Source organism: Sander lucioperca, chromosome 14, assembly GCF_008315115.2.
Source record: "Sander lucioperca isolate FBNREF2018 chromosome 14, SLUC_FBN_1.2, whole genome shotgun sequence".
In the NCBI taxonomy this organism is placed as follows: domain Eukaryota; kingdom Metazoa; phylum Chordata; class Actinopteri; order Perciformes; family Percidae; genus Sander; species Sander lucioperca.
Genome location: NC_050186.1, coordinates 1,957,074 through 1,973,466, shown reverse-complemented (window position 1 = coordinate 1,973,466; position 16,393 = coordinate 1,957,074). Strand labels below are relative to the sequence as shown.

Genomic DNA, 16,393 nt, shown 5'->3' with positions numbered 1-16,393 from the left:
AAATATTTCATCATGCAAAACCCTTTTCTTTATAGTTTCAACTTGAATGATTCCACATGTTGCAATGCAGGAAGCAGATCAGTTTTCAGTCTCGTCACTCCACAGTCTGGCTCCTTCATTAACACTGTTATTAATCGAACCACTCAAATACACAGAATTGTTATATTTAACCCTGTAGCATTCCACCCCGTTTTTTAGAGGGGTAGGAGTGGGGGACAGGAGATGTTTAGTGGGTGATAGCAGGTCAACAGTAGATTCCACAGAGAAGTGGTATACACACACATTTGAACGCTGGGAACCTGAGGATTAATTTGACATCACGTTTTTCTAGTCATATATCAGTGTTCTCACCTAAAGTGAACCAAACTCTAATGCAACTGGAATCAAACCGAGATCCCTGTTTTCAAGTGGATCAGAGTTCAGTTGTTGGTCTGCACCAGAGTTCGAGTGAGCTTTCACACCACTCCAAACAAATCAGACTACCCGACGAAATGCTGGTTCAGTTAAAACGGGTGTAGTCTATATCCACAACGTTCCACTTCCGGGATTGCTCCGTTGCCGTTTCGCCGTATGTCCTTCTTTTTGGCCGGTCGATTTATGAGGACTATGGTTAACTGCACCTCAGATCTCTGCAGGGTAAATCCAGACAGCTAGCTAGACTTAGAACCTGTCCAATCTGAGTTTTCTGTTGCACAACTAAAACGACCTTTGAACGTACACGTTTCACCAAAACAAATTCCTTCCTTCGCCCGGGGCTTAGCACCTCCCAAGACGATTGTGATTGGTTTAAAGAAATGCCAATAAACCAGAGCACCAGAGCGTTTTTCTTCCATCCCGGAATGCTGTGTGGACTAGCCAGACCCTCCTCCGCAGCGCTGTGGAGGATGGTCTGGCAATGCAATGCATATAGTAGGCATGTATGTCAAGGGGAGACTTGTTAGTACCCATACAACCCATTTTCATTCAGATATCATTAGGTGAGAGGTCAAGGGACCCCTTTAAAAATGGCCATGCTAGTTTTTCCCTTGCCAAAATTTATCCTAATTTTGGAACATTATTAAGCCACCTTCCCGACAAGCTGACATGACATGGTTGGTACCATGTGTTAAGTACAGATGCTCTGCTGTAAGAAATACAGCAATATGCTTCAGAAAATGAAGCATATTGTGGTATTATTAGTATTATAACAATAAAACAGTCCTATGTGGCAAAAGGGTGCTGCAGGAATCAGAAATATACCCGGCACCAGGTTTAAAATGTATTTATATACAAATCACAATGTATTGATGACAACTGAAAAGGATGTATTTGCATAGGTTTACATGATGTTGTCACTAATACTGTACAGCACAAATTCCTCTGCAGGGATTTGTGTTTTTTTTAAACTGTGTTGACATATTTAAATCATCTAACTTTTATTTTTCCTCTTGTTATGAGCCTGTTTAATCTACACTGCGTACCTACAGCATGCTCACATTCACAGCCACTGTGTGATTGCTTGATACCAAAGCAAATAAAAGGGATTAGGGAGACAGCTAGATAGTTTAGGGGCCCCAATATATTTAATTTCCTTTCCTGAACTCATTTCATGACTTGCTGTGAGGTGGGACGAGAGTCACAGTAGGGGGTGTGTCAGCAACTCTCTTTGATGTTAAGGATTTGCACTTGTATTGCCTGCTGAGACCATGCAAGGTATCTGCCTTCTGTGCTATTTTTTGTGGGTTTTAAAAACAGCTAATTTGACATTGATGTTTTTCTTGGGAAGGTACAATGCTTTTTATTCTAGTAATCTATCCTCAGCACATGGTGGCCGCGTGAATGACATTCAACATACTGAATCACTGCCAGCATGCATCTTGACACACGAGGAGGCATCCTATAGATGTCAAGCAGCGGCTGGTAATTACCAGCCAAACAGCATCTATGATTCACTGCCAGTTTCTGTTTGGTTCTTGGCTTATTACAGTATCACTGAACCAACTCTTACTTTTCTGATCATGGTGACTCCCTGGGTCTTCTCTGTAGGAGAAACCTTTATGGCAGAACCAGACTTTAGGCAAGAGTTATATTTGTGCAAATGGAAATCTTTGACTGCCAAAATAATAGGAGTGCTGTTCTTCAAGTAATGACTCAAGAGATGTATTAGCAGCACTAGCTGCAAAACTTGACTAGGGAGTACACTTTTCAAAACCTTTCAGAATAATGCAGACCAAAGAGTGGAAGCGCTGCTGGATATTTTTTGTATTCAACCACAGGTGCTCTTTGGATATTGCGGGTGGAAACTCAATTCCAAAATTTAAAAAAAGCATGTCTCCTTCAAAAACAATCCAAGGCACTCCGTAGGTTTTGTGCAAAAAATAAAAGTGAAGGATATTAGAAGCACTTTTCCGGTGAGCACTCAGCATTACTGTGCAGCCTCCAACTGAGAGAGACGACGTAAATGTGACGTGAGCAACCTGCCTGAAAGTTGTAAGTCTTCTGGTAGCTGTGCCAAGAGAAATCTCAATCATTCCGAATATTGCAGAGACGGAGAGCGTAGGTATATGTAAGGAGATAACATGGACACAGGCTAATTATTGCTTACTAAAATGCTAGTTAACATTAGTTATTAAACTTAAACAGCTAATGTAAGTCAAAACTGCCTGCGAGCTTCTCCTGTACTATACGGTAATTTCTCTACTATGCGACAGTAAGTCCCGTGGTTATGACACAATCGTTAGCCTATTTTTACAAAAACGTCTACTACGGAGCCATAACGTGCGGTACAAGGTAATTGAGCCTTTTATACATTGTCGTGTTTTTTTAGAAATAAACAATGGACAAATAGAGTCTTTAAACGCTTCAGATGTGATGTTATTTGCTGTCAAAGTGACATCAAAATGAATGGTAGTCAATGGAATGCTAACGGGGGGTGAGTGCTTGTTGGCATCAAAATGGCGCCATAGCGTCTACGCTTTATGAGGAGAAGCTTACCCCCTTGGTTTTCAAGCCATGACATCTCTCTCTTTCTCATGGGCGGGCCAAATTCTGTGGGCGGGCAAAGCAGGGAAAGGGGAGGTAACCTTGCTAAAGTCATAAGGAGGAGATTCCAGATCGGCCCATCTGACCTTTCATTTTCTCAAAGGCAGAGCAGGATACCCAGGGCTCGATTTACATCTATCGCCATTTCTAGCCACTGGGGGACCATAGGCAGGCTGGGGGAACTCACATTAATGTTAAAAAACCTCATAAACACGACATGACATTTTCATGCCATGGGACCTTTAAACAAGGTCAACCACATGTTAGCATTACATTGACAGCACATAAGATATCCCCAATAAAAATTAAAAGGAGCCCTCATGTTTATGTAAAGGTACACAACTGGTTTGGGTTGCACATTCATGCCTTTAGCGTCATTAAAATATTTTTTTCCAGATAGATAATTTTTTATTGACTTGTCTTTAAAAACCTAGATTCTTACTGTTAGCGTGTCATGCTAATTAGTTTCCCATCTTCAGCACTGGCACTAGAATACAATTGCTTGTGATTCCAGTAGAATGATGGAGCTGAGTTTATTAAGAGAAAAATGAGGTTTGAAATTAGCAGGTAGCAACGCGCGAAGTCACACAATACAGGGTGGGAGAAACCTTTCTCTAACTGTCGAAAAAGGTGACATCATACTGAAGTTCCTTTCATGCTTTCATTTCTCTTCTTGAACTTTCAGTTCATAGCAGCAAACTCTCAATCTGTGTGATTCTCTGCGACACATTTTCATTAGAGTTCTGTGGTTGATTTGACTTTTTAACTCCTTTATTGGGAACACCAAGTAACATATATGTAATGTGTGGTGTGAATACATTTTGCTTGGGAGACAAACCCCTCTTTATTTTCCAGTACAATAGTTTATTGTCTAACTCAGTGTTTCTCAGCGGGGGCGGTACAGCCCCCCAGGGGGCTTTCAGAGGATGACGGGATGGCGCTGGAAGCAATATTGTGGAAAGGGGGGCGTTGAGGTGTCTTTGGGGGGCATTTGTTTTAAGGCAAGTTTACACCAAAGTTTCACAACAATACGAGTTTACACTTTAAACTACTTGCAAAAAGCAGTGGTCTGCAACATTAAAACCTGCCAGTTTACGCCACTGTGACTGGACGAGACGGTGGATCGTAACTCTTCTTCTCTTTAGTGTTTCTTTAGGCTTCGTGTGGTGCAGCTCCGTGCTGCCTTCATGGGAACCAGACGTCAGAGTATCATCTTATATAAACTCCGTACTGCAGCGTTATGAATCGGTCTTGTCGTGAAGTTTATAGTCTATATTAAACGTAAACAACATTTATCTTTTGATAACAATAGTAACAACAATAATAATTATAACAATAATAGGACCTAATCATTAATATTCAGGGCAATTAGCCTACATCTTATTTGATAAGGGGGGGTGGCGGTAAGGGACCTGGATAATGGATAGGGGGGCGCTGGTCCCAACCACTGGTCTAACTACTAATTCAAGCTGAAAGAAATTTGCTGAAACATTTCCCCTAAACCACATCAATACAGCTGTAATGGTGATACTAAAAGGCTATAAATGTTTTTGTTTTTTATTACTTTTCCTACACATTTACAATATCTAGGGGCACAATCACGTAATGATATTGTTGCGGACAATACTGACTAACTCAAAAAAGTTATAAAGAGGAACGTGGAGTGAAGGAAAGAAGCGTGAAATGACCCCCATCCTGAGTGAATGCCATCGTTGGCCAACATAAAACTGTTGGTGCACGTTACTACATGCAGAAAACATTGTAACGAGGTGTCCCTGACTTCTTCTGTATGTGAACTGTTTGGGAGGCCACTTCTGTTGGACCAGTGCCTGTGGACACAACATTAACAAAAAATATATGAACTGATACACTCGTATTGTCTGTGCTTTTCTGGCGTGGACCCCATCGGAAAGAATGTTGCAGTATTCCCTACAGTATAAAGCATGAATATTGTAATAAAGTAATGACTTTAAGGACCTTGTGCCATTCTCTATCTCCATATTAACTCTCAACAGTCATTAATTTGGATTTCATTTTCATAATGACACTCATTTCTACTTAGCTGCTAAACTGACTGAAAATGACTACTTTTAATAAAATGAAATATAGAGCTGCATTTATCCACATGATGGATTTCCATGAATGTTCTCCCCTTGATTTTCTTGGTAGAATTTAAACCGAGACATTGCTCGGTTTCTTTCACCTAGTACAGTACAACATATAGTGCATTAGCATTAGATGTGTCAAAGAAAAATAAAATCACAAACGCTGACTACAAATGTTATAAAATAGTTTATTCGAGTTACAGTACAATCTCTACACCTCTACAATCAGTGTGTGAACCAATATCGGGCACAGCATATTGTTGTGTTTAAAGTAATTATAGTTGTGCTTTTGGAGTTAGTTTGACGACAAACAGCACATACAAAGAGAATAATGACTTTCACAATGTTTTAACTACACAGGAATAATTTGACATTTTGGAAAATGCATTTATTTCGCTCTCTTGTCAAGCTTTAGATGAGAAGATCAATAAGACTGTCATATCTGTTGTTAACTATGAAGCTAGTCAGCTGGAGATTAGCTTAGCGTAGCATAAAGACTGGAAACCGGCAAAGCGCACTAATTAACACGTTATATCTTGTTTGTTTAAAGGTAATACTTGAAATACTGAAACAGGGTCGCTCATTCAAGCCCATGTATGGACCAAGTTTGGAGTGTGTACTGGTTGATGGAGAGGTGCCAGTTCACCCCATGTGCACTGCTGAGGTGCCATTGAGCAAGGCACCAAACCACCAACTGCTCAGGCAGTCTGTCCATGGGCAGCACCCTCGCCCTGTCATCTCTCCATTAATGCATAGCTACTGTTTGTTTCGGGCCTGTATAAACTGTATAATAACAGAGTGAAAAAATTAAATTGTGTAGCATTATAGTAGTATTCTTCTTCTTTACCGAAGTATAACACTAACCAAAAAGTGCTGTTGTTACGGTGAGAGGCCAGGGAATCAGTAACCCAACTTGTGTTTTTTAACAAATGAACCAAAAAACATGTTTAAAAAAAAAAAAAACAGGAACCAGCCTTTTCTCCCTGTTGAGGTCAGGAAGAAGGTACGGGACACACCAGGCCAGCACCGAGAGACTCAGGCCACTAGGACCCCCCCACCCACCCACCCACACACACACACACACACACACACACACACACACACACACACACACACACACACACACACACACACACACACACACACACGTTCTGCTTCATGATAAATCATGCACAAGTTGAAGGAGCTGATGGGATTACATTTCATTGGAATTGTACTTTGTACGATTTTCATGTAACAGATAAAAGTTGATCGATTTGATTCTTGTTTAACTCGTGGAAAAAAAGCAAATATGTGTGTTTTCACAAATGTCAAACGATTCCTTCCTTTACTATTCCCAAAACTTTCAGTCAACTACATGCTCTTTCATGTGCAAAGGGTGACAAGAGATGAATGTAATTGTTGTACTGCCAAATTCAGTTTTGAAAAATTCACAGACAGCAAAAATGTTCTCGAAGGATACTTTGTTTTGTGAGAATTCCTTGAACCATCACCTACAAATGTAAGCTTTTTATCAGCTGTGAGCAGCTCCATTGCGCATCCCTGTATGAACATGGCCCTTTCAAGTATACTTTGTTGTGTAATGGTTTCTATGTGAAGGCCTTACGTTCTGATCTTATTGGTAAAAAAAAAAGAGAGTGGGAGAAAAAAAAATGAAGCAAAAAAAAAAAAAAACTGAAAGGAAGGTTAGGTATAAATCATGGGAGACAGTGGAGAGCTATGTGGCTTTTGGTTGGAATGTGTGTGAGACAGTGTATCGAGATGGTAAAATAAAGTGTACCCTGGGGCAAAAGGTGGGAGTAGGCAAGAATATGTAAGGATATAACTGAGCAGAAAAAAAAATTACCACAGCCCCTTTCATTAACAAAATCCTCCCAGATTTTTCTGATGTTCAGCTGTTTTATCAAATCCCTGTCATGAAGAGTATCTAGACCTTACCTGCTCCTGTGGCCTGGGGGCAGGACTGAGGCAGGTTTAAAGCAATGTCCCTGAGACTGTCTCTCTCCTCTATGATCTCCTGTAAGTCCTGTTCAATGAGGGACATCCGGCTGTGCTGTTCCTTAGCGGCCGAATGCAGCTTCTGGATCTTCGTGCCCAGCGTCGGGCTCTCAACGCTCCCGCGGAGCATGCTAAGGCGGCGCGCTGTCTCGTCTAAGATCCGGTCAAAGCGCTCCAGCGGCATGTTCCCATCTGGTCCGGACATGCAAGAGGGAGGACAGAGGGAGGAAGGGAAAAAACCACAGACAGAGGCGTCAGAAGTTTTGTAGAACGTGGTTTGTATGTGGCAGTCTGGCATCAGTGATTCACGTGGTGGATCAGCCATGATGACCTAACTACAGTGATTTGGTCATTATTCTCTCAAGCATGTTAACATATTCCCCACAAACTGCAAGATCCCTGCCTTTCTAGTTCATTCTACAAATTGTACAACACATTATACAGGAAATTAGTTTGAATGAATAGGTCAGATAATCCTAGGTCAGAAATACACAGCTGAACTATTTTTAACACACTTAAATTTACCCACAAAGAAAATGCTGCTGGGCCCCATGAACAGCAATTATTCTTACTTTACCATGGGGATAAAAATCTGGGAAATATGTCCATGTTAAACGAGGCAGTAAAAAGCACAGAGCTCTTTAGTCTGACATTTAAGGTATAATGAGGATTTATGAGTTTTATAGATATGGAAGACTAAAAAGGAGCCACACCGTAAATTATCTATAAGAGAGTGACTTACCAATCTTGCTGATTAGCTCAGTTAGTGTAACAGAATAGGCCTTTAATTGAAGTTTGGCTGCTGCCATGTCTTCCTTAACACTGGTCAGGGACACCGTAGGCTGGAAATGAGAAGACATACTTTAGAAAGTAGTAGTAGTAGTTTCTTTCAAGCTGCAAACAGGAAGCACAGATCAATATGCATAGATTGTGCTGTTCAAAGGTGTATATGTCTGTGTTAGGTACCTCGGAAGTGATCTGGGAGTTGGCTGCGTCAGTTTGCATCTCCTGCTCAGCCAGCTGTTGTAAAGCAGAGTCTATATGGGAGCTAAGGTGAGCAGATGCAGTCCTGGTATGCTTGGCTTGGGTCAGAATGGCTTTGGATTCCTGCAAACAAAAAAAGGAGAAAGAAATGGAGCTGAGGAAAGACAAAAGATAACTAGACTACTTAGGGCTGCACGATGTGAGGAAAATATCTAATTGCGATTATTTTGACTGATATTACGATTGCTATATGATCCACGATATTAGAGGGAATTTAATTTTTGAATCATTCTTATTTTCCTAGAAAAATATTAAAATACATTTCTTTTTAATTATTATAATGTGATTTTTTTTTCAGGATCTGTACAAAATAAAGATTTTTTTCTTTAGTCTGTAGGATACAATTTGTAGGCTGGACCACCACAATACTTAATTCAAAAGTGTTTGACACATGTTATTATGCCTTTAACAAATATTGCATCCCCCCTTGCAATATCCCCCCCCCCCACACCCTGCGATTTGGATATTGCATTAGTCCATATTGCGATTTCGATAAAATTGCGATTAACTGTGCAGCCTTAAGACTACTACAGAAGATATTTTGATTATTTACAGACTACAGCCATGCCATGAGGCTGTTTTTAGCCATAGTGGTGCTTTGAGCTAAACGCTAACATCAGCACACATACCTTTGCCACAGCATGCGCTGTTTGTTCTGCCTCCTTCGTGGTGTTGCTGGAGAGGCTGGAGTTTTCCAGAGCTGGTTTTAGCATCTTCCCAATCTGTGAGACCCTTTTCCTGACATCAGCGAGAACCTTTTCCTCCAAGGGTCTTTCCTTCTTCATTGCAGCCTTGGTCTGGGCCTGCTGACGGGGCCACTCCCTCACCATGTCTGAATGGAGGTTGGGAAGAAGGCAGGCAGCAGAGAACTTGGTTTTAAATGCCAGGTATTTTTCTATTAAATTAAATAGTCATGCATAAATACGCAACAATCAAATTTAAAGTTAGGGAAAAAAGACATTCAACGGGTGAAATGTTGCTAATTCCTGATTGGTGCACTGATTTATATGACATCACATATTTAAAACGGAGCCCCGCCCACTTCAAACCAGTTAGAAGAGCTCAGAGAACATCAGAAAACCAAAAAGTTCTCATGTTCATACCCTGTTTTTGTTCCCACTTTCCATTTATTCTATATTTTATTCTGTATATACTCTGGACATTAATCTGCACTTGACTACTTTTTGCACTTCTGGTTAGATGCTAAACTGAACTATACTCTGTGCAATAACAATACAGTTGAATCTAATCTAATGTGCATCCATCATTCATCGTAAGAAAATAGGTTTTCAGGGCCTTTAAGTCAGATTCCTGGTTGTATTGAATTATAAAAACCTTTACTCAAATAGATAATTGTCTACTGGCTGAATTTTTTATCATCATATAATTATTCATCCTTTATTCTGTGCTACTTTCAATGAAAGTCTGAGAAGACAAAATCACTTAAGATTCTCTTCACGTATCATAAACAGCCAACATTTCATTCCTGAAGTTGGCGCCGTAGAACGAAATTCTCAAAACATTCCACTTGATTCCATTTTCCACATAAGCCCCTGCCGCATTCAATACATTTTGCAATTAAGTCAAAACGTTACAATGGTGATGACATATTTATTATAGTAATACTTCAATCTGTAGCTCTTATGTTTGTTTTGAGTCTCTGCACATGACATTTCAATTTGGACGTTCAACAAAAACAACAATGCAAGACAGTGAGACAGAGTGAGGGGAGTGAAAAAGAGAAGTTAGATAGATAGAAAGAGACTCACATTCTAGTTCCCTGTGCAGGGCGATGGTGTCAGATTCCACCTCTTTCCCTGTCACCACGGACGACAGAGCCATGACCTTTGCCCCTTGAACGTGAGCATGCAGCTTGAAAAAGACATGTAAGAGGAAACATGACCTCGCTGGAGCCAAGTGTATTCAAAGCTTGCAACAACAGATATCAAGGCAAACTGGTGGGAGGACAGCATTAAAGTAGTCTACATCCATTCTAGCAGCTCTGTGATGCCATACAGCGGTGCTCTGAACTAAATGATTACATCCGAGTGCTAATATGCTCACAATGTTATTGCTCGCAATTCTAATGTTCAGCAGGTTTAATGATTACCATGTTCAGCATCTTACAGTAGTTTGCAAGTACTGCTCAGGCGGATGAGAATGTGATCAGTTTTGTATTGCAAGTATTGCACAAATTGAAATGCTAGCCTTTACATTAAGCTATAAACATTCAAAGTATCTAGACAGTAAAATGTAGTTACCTCACTGATGTCATCCACCATCTCCAGTTTCTTATTGGCAGTCAGTTTTAGAGGCTCCATTTCCTCTCTGATCTTACTGATGAGATTGTCTTGGGTCTGGATTTGCCGGTCCAGCTCTTCTGTCTGTTTTAGCAGGTCCTCGCCCAACTGAACAGGAAGCAGAAATACACAACTTAAATGCTGTCATTAAAACAATCCCATTTCGCTTCCGTCATAACTTTCACGAAAAAAAAACATTCTGCCTTTAATCAGCTATTTACACAGGGCACATTAGCCTATTTCTGTGTCATTTTACGCTCAGAGATGCTGCAGTGGTTAATAACCCTCCTCTGGAACAACATGTACCCCCATGAGCAGCACATCTTGCCAGAATCCTCTCTCCTGTCCCCCTCTGCTTGCCAAATGTTAAATCAAGAAGAAAAATGATGTGGAGTTAACTGCCCACTCATCAAAATATGAGAAATACTTGTATCTTTATATGAGCCTTGTTAAATGTCCCAGAATGGTTTCTTATACAATATGTGCAGCTATCAAATCGGCTCTAATTAGACTAAACTATTCACTCCTGGGTCTATAATGTAACATGTAACAGCTTCAAAATCCATTTGTACCCTGCAGGTGCTGTCCAAACTGACCTTTGTTGTATGGTTGGTTGGATGTGTTTGGTTGAGCTGTGTTTGGTCAGGCTCTGGTGATGGGCTGGCATCTGTCAGAGCCAGCTGATGTAAGGATGATGTGATATTACCCAGGACAAGCTTTAAACCAGCAGCTTCCCCCTTCAGGGCCAGCTGTTTGGCTACAGTTTCATTCACCTGCACTGTCAGGTTCTCCTTCTGCTGTTGCATTTGTGTTATTCTGAGATAAAAGAAGTAGAAAAAGACAGCAGAGAAAAAAATGTAGTTAACTATAATATACTGTAATAGCCACTATTACATACCAGGATGTCTTCTGTTCATTTGATTTATTATTGTTAAGACGATGAAAAGACATACTCCGCTGCAGACTTATTAGAGCCTCACATATATTTCACATAATTTGTTTCAAGAAATGTTAAAAGCATCATGTTGTGCCATATACAAATCAATATAAATCTGGGAACAAGAAAATTCAGCTTGATATAACTGAGTAAAGAGGATTCAAAAGATAAGGCTACATTGTGCAAAGAAAGCATGATGAATTCATTAAAAGGTGTTAGGCTCAGTGCAGTAGATGTTAAAGTGCTGTTTTTATCACCTACACAGCTGTAATGACATCCAATCTGTTTTGCCTCAACAAAGCAGATACAAAAACATTCAATGTGTCACTTCAGCTTTTTTTTCAAATCTCCTGTTTAGCAACAAGCACAGCAGTAGTTAAAAGAAAATTCATTTTTGCAATGATTTAACATGTTTGGTAGAACACTGGGATGCTGAGGTTATTTGAAAGTTCTTTCAAAACAACCCATATGGCAAAAGTCGGTCAAAGTAAAAGTATCAATACAACAATGTTAAAATACTCCATTACAAGTAAAAGAAGACAAATGTACTTTAAGTATCAAAAGTAAAAGTGCTCGTTCTGCAGACAAATGGCACCTGTGACTAATATATTATTTTATACTATATTGACAGATTGTTAAGACTAATGCATCTATGCATAAGTAATATTTTATTGGTGTAGCTGGTCAAGGTAGAGCTAGTTTTAACTATTTTATATACAGTTAGGTAATTTAATCCAGATGTTCTCTGCCTAGGGGTCCAGCCCCACTTAATTAAATTTGGAGGGTGGTGAGATAAATCATTTTTTTGGCGTTTCTTTTAGAATATTTTTACCTCTTTAGAATTCTATCAGAATTGGCAGCCCAGATGACATTGTTTACTGCCGTTAGCATGTAGTTACATGCAACAATGTTAACACCGCAGTGGCTTAAGTGGAGCAGATGACCAATCACAGAAGTTCGGCTTAGTAAGACTTAGCTAAGAGTAGAAAAAACTGTTGAAACCGGAGCGTTCAGAACAGTTTGAAATCTGAACGTTTTAGCTCACAGGGATTTGTATTTGTATTATACAAATTATTTGTATTATAACATTGTAGATATGACAGAAAACACAGAAAAGCATAATATGTCACCTTTAAGAACAGTACTTGAATAAAAATGCTAAGTTACTTTGGCTAATGTCTACTTCTGCTGCTAATAAAAACTGTTGAGATTGAAAAAAAATTGTAACTACTGTTAAAGATAGTGTCGTTATCTGAAGCCTTGTGATACAGGCTTAGTGTTAGTGTCTGGTTGAATACTTTTGTCATTTATCTCATAGATTGATAGCTGTCCTGCCTACAAAATGCATCTGAACTGCTTGCGTAAAAGCAATTGTATGCTGCCAATCTGTGCAGTAAGTGCTCAATTCACATCCTGTAAAGTGACACCAACACACACACACACACACACACACACACACACACACACACACACACACACACACACACACACACACACACACACACACACACACACACACACACACAGCAGTGCCTCAAAGATTAACAGAACTCTCCTGAACCCTGCTGACTACTTTTAGGAGGGGGTAATCAATTTTGAGTTCCTCGCCTCTTACTCTCATCATGGCCACCCGAGGGCTTATTGCATCACTCTGTCTAGCATTCAGGATAATCCTCAGAACAATCACACGCTGGGAGATGCAGCCAGCATCGGGAAAATCCAAGAAAGCAATATGCTTACAGTGGAGAGAAGCTGTCCCCCTGTGGCTAAATGTCTTACTCTTAAACTCCAATGTGCTTTGAAAGGCCGCTGGGAAGAAGAGGACCTTGAGCTGTAATAATAAATGTAAAATAATACTGGGATAGGTGCACTTTGTTGGAAATATAGTGCAAAAGCACAATAATCCAGGGAGTCATGCAGTTTGTTGGGATTATGCAATACAGGATGATTTATGTGAATGGGAGACATTCTCTCTGCTTGTGCTTGTCTGGGTGTGTTTGGATTCGTCGTCGTGCTCACTGCTCCGTTAGGTTCATGATGTACTCCTCTGTGGAGTTGTCCTGCAGTAGATCCATCAGGAAACCCAAGGTCTGCTCCGAGGCGCTTACCGCCCTGTTGGCTATGGCCTCAATGTGGTCTGCCGTTTTTCTGTGACTACAAGGGATGACAAAAAAAGGAAGACAAAGTGTGAGGAGGAGAAAAAGGAATTTAGTGAGTAACATAGAATAACAGACCATTACAACTGCCTGAGGAGAGATGAAATGGATTTCAGCACTTCCCCCTCACTGGCTCGGCAGTCCAGATTTCTGTAACTACCACATAATAATGCCGCATACTCGGAGTAGCCGAGGGCATCGATTCACAATGGCCTAACCACAGTGTCAGGAATGCTAAAAGAAGGAAGCGAAAAGACAGCTATAGTTCCACAGATTACTACAGTGGCCTTTTCTAATAAGTGGCCTTTTCTAATAAGTGGTCAATTGACCTGACATACCTTTTCATTAGGACCTGTGAGTCATTGACCATCATGTTCCATTTGTTGGGTCCTGACACCACCTCAAAAGGAATGATCTATGAAAGAGTTTGACAGGGAAAGCAGATCTGAGAGATGAAAAAAGTATAGGGTCCATCCTTGAAGAGACTTCTGACTGTTTTGACATGTTTAATTAAATCCTGTGATTGTCTCCATCTGATAATTACACTAGAGCTGAGTGGATCGTCTTTAGACCCAGCGATATTTGCTCAAAGAATTTTGGATCTGTGTGAAAGCTGTTATTAAAATGTGGGCACATATTTTCAAATATATATTTTAACATATAAGTGCAGAGGTTAATGAGATGAGTTTTTGCTAGAATTTGATTGCTTTTTTGGACTGCAGTCATGGGTAAGCCTCACAATGGTGGTCTGGGGATTGCTATAATTCAGCAAATAATTAAACCTATCTAATGAACCTCTACACTTAAGTATAAGTATTCAAAAAGGTTCATAGCGGGGGCATATGGGGAAACCTCCCTCAATATAAATCCCCTGAAGTTTTGTCCTGATAAATGTAATGTGTATACAGTCAAATGCAGAATCCTTCCCCGAGAGACATTTAATTTGAGAAGATGCAAATAAAAATGAGAAAACTGAATCCACAATTGACACTCTTGCATTTTTCCTTCATTTTGGGTGGCTGCTCTGCTTATTAATATGGAATTAAATTGCTGCTGCTTCAGGCTTACCCAAGTGATAAGGGCTACGGAGGTACAGTGTCGCTGTGCACACACAGACACACAATAAGAAATAGAGCGTTATATATTGGCAAAACAAGCCCTCTCCCATCTCCCAGAACCTAAATAACATGGCAGCAGTGTCCAAAATACATTCCTGCAAAGCATCGTGGTTAGACGGTAAAAGTTGTTAATTTTAGCATCCATCAAACGTTCTTTGGATTTTCCTTTGAAGGCAGGAATTTGCCAGGCAGAGGGAGGAGGGTGGTGGAGGTGTGAGTGGTGGGTGAGAATATTGTTTTGCTTTGGGGGATCTTTGTGGATCTATACAGAGGAGCTCCACCATGAGTAAACAGCAGCATCTCATAATAAGGACAAAAAAAATCAATCGTGTTACATGCAATATCAGCATGCCTGTGAACTGGGTGAACACTTGCATTATAGCTACCCGGAGCATTTTACACAGTGAAATACCTGGAATATATACTTACTATGTGGACCAATAGAACAATGTTGAAGATACAATATGTTTGATTCGCCTACCATGTTGTCCAGGTCCAGTGTTGCCTGCTTTAGCTTTTTCTGAGACGCTCTGACCATGAACATAGTCTCTGTGAAGGTTTGACACACACCCCTGCTCCCTTCATCCTTCCTCCTATCCTTCCCCTCTTCCCCCGTCATGCTGATGCTGCAGTTCAAAGTAGATGTAATGCCATGCAGCTGGGCTAAGAGTGTGCCTGTGGAAGCTTCCAGCAAGGAAAATTGTTTTATGAAGGCCTCCCGTGCTTCTGAAAGAACAAAGAGCACAAAGCAAATAAAACCACATTAAGCCCTTCACAGATTATTTCGTCAAGAATATTATTCTTCCAACTCTTTGTTGCTAGAACTGCATATTTTAACACATCTCTCTCAGTTATTGTGTGAAATCAGACTCTCGTCCTTCCTGTTTACTGTACTTGTAGTCAGAAAAACCTAAACCAAAGGGAATTCTGTCCAGATGTTAACACTTTTGTCACTCTCACTTTGTAATCAGTGGTGTTTGTAGTCTAATACAATCTCTCTGGATGTTTTGTTACTTCATTTTGTGACATACTTTACTTGTCTCTTTGACTTTGTGTCATATAAAATGAGAGATAACAAGTGTGTGTTTGAGTCCCAGTGTGTGTCTGTTTGGCCTCTGTGTGCCCACACAGTGAGCCTGTCGCTCCCACATACTCATTAAATCATTATTGGGCCACCCAGTGTCATAAAGAGCCTGGCTAGTAACTCTATGTGTATGTGCGTGTAAGTATGTGGGTGGGAGGGGGGTTGTTAGACAACTGAACTGTTATCATGATTGCAACTATAATCATAATAAATAAGGGATTAGAGATGCACCGCCTGTCATATAAATAGGGATTAAGTTGGTCACACGGCATCTTGTTCTATATTGTTATGATTTGTCTCCATTTGGCCTGTGCAGCTGAGCCTGTAAGCCCTTTCCCTTCCAAAGATAATGAGGATACATCAGCATTGTGTTAAAGTAATTGGGAGAGGTTTGTATTGTTTCCTGCTTTCTGATTTAATCGCTTTGTTGTATCGGTAACAGTGTCAAACTGAGGAGACACACACAGAGCAACAGCTCGTTTGCACAACGCCGTGGGCGGTTTCATGTCAAATTTCTCAGCCGTGCTTGCTGGTCTTGTATGTACTGATATGGCATGTTATCATCTCACAGCCAAAATGTGACACAATAGTTACAATGGCACACAAGCAAGCTTCCCATTTCGCAAAGCA

General features: G+C 40.4%; 1 protein-coding gene across 1 annotated transcript in view; it reads right to left on the bottom strand.

Moving 5' to 3' along the window:
- Nucleotides 1-6,588: 6,588 nt before the first annotated feature.
- The window catches only part of lamc3 (laminin, gamma 3), a 96,967-nt gene continuing 87,162 nt past the window's right edge, over nt 6,589-16,393 (bottom strand). Inside the window, exons 19-28 of the mRNA XM_031317743.2 lie at nt 15,161-15,405; nt 13,900-13,976; nt 13,425-13,559; nt 11,065-11,284; nt 10,430-10,576; nt 9,938-10,040; nt 8,798-9,000; nt 8,091-8,231; nt 7,867-7,966; nt 6,589-7,316 (exon numbers count right to left, since the gene is read on the bottom strand). Coding sequence (XP_031173603.1) covers nt 7,054-7,316; nt 7,867-7,966; nt 8,091-8,231; nt 8,798-9,000; nt 9,938-10,040; nt 10,430-10,576; nt 11,065-11,284; nt 13,425-13,559; nt 13,900-13,976; nt 15,161-15,405 — 1,634 coding nt within the window. The 3' untranslated portion in view covers nt 6,589-7,053. The remainder of the gene's footprint in view (nt 7,317-7,866; nt 7,967-8,090; nt 8,232-8,797; nt 9,001-9,937; nt 10,041-10,429; nt 10,577-11,064; nt 11,285-13,424; nt 13,560-13,899; nt 13,977-15,160; nt 15,406-16,393) is intronic.